This window comes from Sinocyclocheilus anshuiensis, unplaced genomic scaffold (genome assembly GCF_001515605.1).
Source record: "Sinocyclocheilus anshuiensis isolate Anshui unplaced genomic scaffold, SAMN03320099.WGS_v1.1 scaffold1755, whole genome shotgun sequence".
NCBI classification, from domain to species: Eukaryota; Metazoa; Chordata; class Actinopteri; order Cypriniformes; family Cyprinidae; genus Sinocyclocheilus; species Sinocyclocheilus anshuiensis.
In genome coordinates this window covers 172,521-180,295 of record NW_015551087.1, presented here as the reverse complement: position 1 = coordinate 180,295, position 7,775 = coordinate 172,521, and the positions used below count along the sequence as shown (strand labels likewise).

Here is a 7,775-nt window from a genome sequence, read left to right as displayed (position 1 = left end):
TCCTGCTGACTTTCAAAGGAACTTGACAACAGGAAAGAGCATAAGAAGAGACGATCTACACAACAATCCAAAACAAGAATGGCAAGTTCAGACACCACGCAAGAGCTCGAAGAACTGCCTGCTTGTTTTAAATCAGCAGTGTGGGAAAGTTTGGGGTTCTAGAGATGCACTGTTCGACTGGCTGTAAATCGGAACCAGTTTTTAGTTTTATTTTGGCCGATCTCTATTCCAGAATTGCACACAAACTGCATTGCCATCATTTCCCCAAATGTAATTTGTGTGGATTTTTTATGAAGTCTGTAAAGAGGAGAAAGTACTGTACCCGGCAGATCAAGCTCACTGTTTGCGATGCATGAAATACAGGAAGACAAATATGTGAGGGTTTATATGAATGTATCTTTGAGAGGAACTGACCGTCTCCAGAAATGTTTCGATGGCATTTTCTTTTCCTCTTACCTCCATATAATGCCCAATGAAAAGCTGTATCACTGCTGTTCCATAAGCGCCACCTGCTGTCATTTTCATTCGGTACGTCTGCTGTTTTATTTTGTGCAGGTGTCTTATGTAGCATCATTTCTCAAATCAAAAGTTCTGTTTTTGCTTTAAATCTTGAAATTGTACAATCTAATTAAAATAATCAAAAACAACTGCTCATGCTACATGTAGCATTACTGTCTGTTCAAAATAAATAAACCGAACTCACATCGAACCGTGACCACAAAACCGGGGTACATACCGAACCGTGACTTCTGTGAACCGTTACACCCCTAATATATATATATATATATATATATAAATTGACCAATCATTTCGCTAGATAAGACCCTTAATCCTCAGCTGGGATCGCGTAGAGCCCTTTGAAGCTGCATTGGAACTGCAATTTGGACGTTCAAACCATTGAGCACCTTCTTTTCGACTGAAGACAGAAAGACATCTTGATCAGAAAGAATATCTTGGATGACATGGATGAGTAAATTATCAGGAAATGTTTATTCTGGAAGTGAACTAATCCTTTAACTAGCTGACTAACTTGTGTTTGATAAGGGTTGGAGCTGAACTTTGCAGGAAAATATATCTCCAGGAACAGGTTTGGGAACCCCTGCTTTAGAAAATACAAAAGCATGATGTACAAAGATATACACTGACCTTCCATGCTTTAGGTTTGCTTTCAGTTTTAGATTCATCATCTGAGGAGCTTGAGTCAGAGCTGGAGCTGTCCTGCTCCATTTTGATCTTCTTTGCTTTTATCAAGATCTTCCCTTTTAGGTCCTGCCAGAAAGAGAAGGCCACAATTTTTACACACCACAATTTTTTATTTCAGTATTATAGTACAATTTCAATTGGAACCATTAATAGGGCCCTACCAGACAATCTCAAACAGCGATCAGGCTCATGAGGAGTTAACAAATCACAAATATAGGCAGGAGCCTGACCCTTCAAGGCTTTAAAAACAAGCAGTAATATCTTAAAACCAATTCTAAAACTCACAGGCAACCAGTGAAGAGCAGCAAGAATCTGTGTAATGTGGTCACTTTTCTTAGTACGTGTTAAAAGCCTAGCAGCGGCATTTTGAATCAGCTGCAGTCTTTGGAGGTTTCGCCTGCTAATACCAGAATACAGTACATTACAATAATCAAGTCTGGAGGAGATAAAAACATGAATGACCTTTTCTAAATCTGCAAAAGAAAGAAATGGCTTAATCTTTGTTAGCTGCCTCAGTTGTGCAAAGCAAGACTGCACCATTTTGGTCACCTGGGCATTGAAGGACAGTTCAGAGTCAAAAATTACACCTAGGTCGTGGGCATCTTTTTGAACATTATTAGATAATTATTATTAGATAAGGCACCCAGACTAGAGGAGAGATTATTAATGCTACTTCTACTGGGGTAATTATAAGCACCTCTGACTTGGAGTCATTCAACTACAGAAAATATTTTTAAATCCAATTTTTAATCTCGCTGAAGCCGGACATAATATGGGATGTATCAATAATACCAGGCTTTATCGGGATATACAAATGTGTAACATCTGCATAGCAGTGGAAATCAATGTCATAACTACGCATAATTTGAAAGTAGATCCATGAGGGACCCCACAAAATAGAGGAGCATGAGAGGAGGAGGCATCTCCAAGCACTACAGAAAAGGACATGATAGACAAATAAGAGATATACCAATCCAGAGCTACATCTCTGATACCAACACAAGTCTTTAGACGGTTTATCAAGATATTATGGTCCACTGTGTCAAAGGCTGAGCTGAGGTCAAGAAGAATTAAAATGGAGTACAAGACAGTATCGGCTGCAAGCAGTAGGTCATTAGTGACCTTACCAAGAGCAGTTTCAGTGCTATGTTGGGACTGATTTTTTTTTTCATAAAAGAAGTCAGTTGCATGGACACAACTTTTTCTAAAATCTTTGATAAAAATGGCAACTTAGAGATGGGTCTAAAATTACTTAAATTAGAGGGGTCTAGAGAGGCCTTCTTTAATAATGGTTAAACGGTGGCATGTTTACAATGCGCTAATGTTGAAGGTGGACAGGAGTCAACATCATGTTCTCTGAAATCAGTGTTAAACTGCTGCCTAAATCTCCACTATTTTATTATAAAAGTAATTCAAAAAAGCGTCACAATTCTCTGGAGTAAATTCAACTGGCTGCCTGGGCAGAGGACCTATGATAAAATGAATGCTTTTAAAAAGTATTCTGGGATTATGTCCTATTTTAGTAACCAGGTCTGAAAAATAAGTGTTCCTTGCTTCTTTGTGTACATCAGTGTACATCAGATTTTTTAAAGAAGCAAGGGAGACACTGAGTTTATCCTTTTTCCACTTTCGTTCTGCCTTCCTACATAGTTTCTTTGAGTTTCTTAATTCTTCAATTAACCACGGAAAAGAAGAATTATGGTATGCTCTTGATGCCTTAGCGTTTGTTTTCTCATGTTTGTTTAGTTCATTAGGGCCCGAGCACCGCGGTTCAAGGACCCTCTTGTAATTGCTCTTTTTTATTATTATTAGGGCCCAAGCCCATAGTGGCAAAGGCCCCTATTATTTTCCTTAGGATTATTCTTCTTCTTTACTATTTTTCATCAAGGTTTTGGAGCCCTTAACCTGCTCAAAAAATTGGCACACACCTTGGAATCCGCAGCCATTAGAGCTGGGCAGAGACTGGTACACGGGCATGGCAGAGGGGCTCTATAGCGCCCCCTGGATTGTGGAGGGCAATATCTCATGCATATTTGCACATATACATATGAAACTCGGTACACATATAGATTTCATCGAACCAAACAACTTTCATACTGCATGTCATTAGCTCCACCCAACAGGAAGTCAGCAGGGTTTTGTGAAAAACACATGCTCTGGAATTTGCAATACTCCTCCTAAGGTTTTCAACCGATTACCACCAAACTCAGTCAACATGATCTCAAGACATTGGGGATGCTAAATTGCGACGGGTTTTTTGATATCTCAAATGGTTTGGCCGTGGTGAAGCAACAAATTTATGTCAAGAAATGAGAAACAGGAAGTGTCTAATAACTTTGCCATACAGGGTCTGATTTGGATCAAACTTTAGCAGTTTGTTCATTGTATGATGATCATATAGATGAGACTATTGTGAGTCATAGCGCCACCAGCTGGTAGCAGGAAGTATGTTACTTTTTCTCCATTTCTGTCACCAAGGGAGTTTTGGTTCCTTGCCACTCGGTCATCAATGAACTTACTTTATATGGAAAAATGAATCTTTGTTATTGTCTTCTTGCATTATTGACAAACTATTTTCCTGTTTGACACTGTAAAGCTGCTTTGACACAATCAGTATTGTATAAATCGCTATACAAATAAAAGTGACTTGACTTGACTTTTTAAAACACTTTGAAATTGTCATCTTATATTTACCCAATTTGCTTCAAGCTTCATCACAATAATGTCAAATCACGGCCAATGTAAAACTGTGAAGGGAATCTTGATATCTTAAAAACTGTTTCCATGGCAACGAGTCAAACTTTTTTGACTAACAAACTAACATTTTTGGGGGGTGTTTTTGAGTAATTTAACATGCTTAGAATTGAATGAAACTTGACACACACATCAGAGTTATCGACCGTTAGACACTGGCAAAGCTCATAAATGGGTCTGGAGGAGGCACTCTATAGTGCCACCTTTTGACAAAAGTGAGGGATTTAGTTTTATCTACAGTCACAAAACTTGGTACATATATTGTTCTCATCAAGCTGGACAACTTTCTAATTTACAGTCATTAGCTACAACCAACAGGAAGTCGGCTATTTTGGTTTGAATGTGGATTTTTGGAAAAAGCAGGCTGTGGATTAATGCATACTCCTCCTAGGAGAATCATGCAATTCACACCAAACTTTGTCAACATGATGCCAAGATACTGAAGATGCTAAATTGCAAATGGATTTTGTATATCTTGAATGGTTCTTGCCATGGTGATGTATTAAAGTGACAGTAAAAAAGGAAACAGTATTTTTCTTATATCTTTAAAGTGTATTATCCAAACTCATCTAAACTTTTTACATATGGAGAACAAGTAATTTTTATATCTGTCATTTTTAGGAAACATGTTTAGTTTCATTAATTTACAATGCTCTATGGCTAAAAGAAAATTAAAAACTATTAGACATTTCAGCTGACATTTCAGGCTGTAATACTAATGTTGTCCACTAGCCTAATCCTCTTACTGCTATGTTTGCAATAGTTAGATTGACAAACAAATACATAGAATAAGTTAATATACTGTACTGGCAATTTATATGTAATGATTTCACAAATGCTTATAGATCATTCAAAGTTGTGGTAACATTTTACAATAAGGTTTAATTTTTTTAATAAGTTAATGCTAATGAACTAAAAATGAACGATATATTTTTTACAGTATTTATTCATCTTTGTTAATGTTAGTTAATAAAAATGTCCATGTTAGTAAATGGAACATTAACTAATGTAAACAGCTACAATTTTAAATTTTAGTTAATAATGTATTAGTAAATTGTAAACATAATATTAAATAAGATTCATAAATGCTATATAAATATTGTTAATGTTAACTAATATAGTTCATGTTAACAAAGGAAACCTTTTTGTAAAGTGTTACCAAAGTTTTATATATTGTTCTCTCTGTGTGTGTGTGTGTGTGTGTGTGTGTGTGTGCTTCTCAATTCTTATTTGTGCATCCTTGTTTCCTTTCCTCGCATCTCAACTCCACACCTTCAGGATGTGAGGGAAGGACACAAGGAAAAGACGCGAGAATGGAGGATATATAATTTAGCGTAATATATCATATATAATATATCATATAGCGAGGATATATAATTTCACTTGATTCAATTCCTCCATCCTCGTATCTTTTCCTTGTGTCCTTCCCAGGTTCCCATAGATGTATCCTTCGCTGCCTTTGATATCCCACAATCCTGTGCGTTCCATTCCATGACGGTTGAGCTAAAAAATAAAGATGGCATCTGAAAGTTGCGTTTGGTGGTCAGTTTGTGTGTAAATGTATATTTCTGACTAACTTTTTTCACTTTTGATGTTTTTTTCTAGCGAGAAATCAGTATTATAGTAATTAAATATTTGTTTAGTTATCACCAAAACGTGTTCTATTTTGTTGTAGATCATTAAACCGTTACACTGCCTCAGAAGCCTGGCCAAAATCAGTTTTTATGAGGTGCCTTCGTGCAAAAACGCTGCCTGCAAAGTCATTGCCTCATACGGCAGCAAGGCAGCAAGTCAGCTGCCTAAGTTTTCGGATGCAGCCTACATATCCTCGCTACCTTTAGCGTCACTTCAAAGCGTCATCAGCTGTGCTAAAGGTATCTGCCCTTATGTTGTTAAAGTTTGTTATTTAAGACATTCATAATAAATATTAATAAAGCAAGATACCCTGTTTAAAATATATGACATGTATGGTTTATTTAAACTGCAAAGGTAAAATATAAATTTAAATTATTACAACAGATGTGAAGGGGGAGGAGAATTTATACGTGCGTCAGGTTTTTCGATGAAAAACAATTCCGCAAAGGATAAACCTCTGGGTGCTTCTCAATTCTTATTTGAGCATCCTCGTTTCCTTTCCTCACATCTTCGCTCCACCCCTTCAGGATGCGAGGGAAGGACACAAGGAAAAGACACAAGGCTGGAGGAATTGAATCAAGTGAAATGATATATCCTCGCCTCCTTTAGCGTCACTTCAAAGCGTCATCAGCTGCGCTAAAGGGATCTGCCCTTATGTTGTTAAAGTTTATTTAAGACATTCAAAATAAATATTAATAAAGCAAAATGGCCAGTTTGAAATATATGACATGTTTGGTTTATTTAAACTTTAAAGGTAAAATATAAATTAAGATTATTACAACAGATGTGAAGGGGGGGAGAATTTATACGTGCGTCACGTTTAGTCGATACAACACTTCCACAAAGTATACACCTGTGTATCCTCGCTCATGACTCCTCAGGAAGCCTCCTCACTCCTCGAGAGAATTGAGTTGTCCTACAAAATGGCTGAGCTCAATCGGTTTCCGGGTCATAGGATGGAGGACGGAGGAGCGGGTTGTGGATAGAAGGGATACAGCAAAAACCAGAAGCTAACAATAAATTAAATTTTCTAACTATTAGATTGTGTTTTATTAATGTCTACACCTAACCCAACCCTAAACCTACCCCTTACAACAATGCAAAAATAGTAATTATTGTTGTACAGTGTGAGAAAAATTACGCTATATTGTTGTGTGCATACCCAGTAGTTTTTTGCGTATCCCTTCTAGCCTTAACTGGAGGAGTGAGGAAATATTAGGAGGGATATTGAGAAGCACCCTGTTTCACACTCTGATGTTCTAGAGAGTAACCCTTTCACAACCCTGGGTGCTTCTCAATTCTTATTTGTGCATCCTCGTTTCCTTTCCTCGCGTCTTAGCTCCACCCCTTCAGGAGCTTCAAAGCGTCATCAGCTGCGCTAAAGGGATCTGCCCTTAAGTTGTTAAAGTTTGTTATTTAATATATTCATAATACATATTAATAAAGCAAGATGCCTTGTTTGAAGTATATGACATGTATGGTTTATTTAAACTGCAAAGGTAAAATATAAATTAAAATTATTACAACAGATGTGAAGGGGAAGAGAATTTATGTGTCAGGTTTTTTTGTCGAAAAAGACTTCCGCATAGGATACACATGTGTATCCTCGCTCATGACTCCTCAGGAAGCCTCCTCACTCCTCGATCCTCGCCTTCTCGCTATGCAATTAAGAGAATTGAGATGTCCTATACAAGATGGCTGAGCTGGATCGGTTTCTGGGTCATAGGATGGAGGAAGGAGGAGTGAGGAAACGAGGAGGGATATTGAGAAGCACCCAATGATCTGCTGGAGAAGAAGTCTTCAGCTGTAATGCCTGTTGTGATAATGACAATATTACTAATTTTTAATGGACAAAATTGTTGCATTTTAATGTAAGGTGACCAGGTTTCAAATGAAAACAAATGGCATATTTCCTAGTTTAGTGGCTATCATTAAATCTCAATCATTAAATCTAAGTTTTTTTTTTTTTTTTAATTGTTGCACATTACCCACATATTCAAATTATTAACCATTTGTATGATGTTTGTGGGTCAAACTGACTAACTGGTTTTAATACAATTCACCAGAAATCACACTGTACAGGTGCATCTCAATAAATTAGAATTTCGTGGAAAAGTTCATTTATTTCAGTAATTCAACTCAAATTGTGAAACTCGTGTATTAAATAAATTCAATGCACACAG

General features: G+C 37.0%; 1 protein-coding gene across 2 annotated transcripts in view; it reads right to left on the bottom strand.

Annotated features, from left to right (window-relative positions):
• The window catches only part of plcd3b (phospholipase C, delta 3b), a 102,348-nt gene that overhangs the window by 24,300 nt on the left and 70,273 nt on the right, over window positions 1–7,775 (bottom strand). For both annotated transcript variants that reach the window (XM_016452629.1, XM_016452630.1), the window contains one exon: window positions 1,147–1,269. In XM_016452629.1, the coding sequence (XP_016308115.1) occupies window positions 1,147–1,269 (123 nt within the window). The remainder of the gene's footprint in view (window positions 1–1,146; window positions 1,270–7,775) is intronic.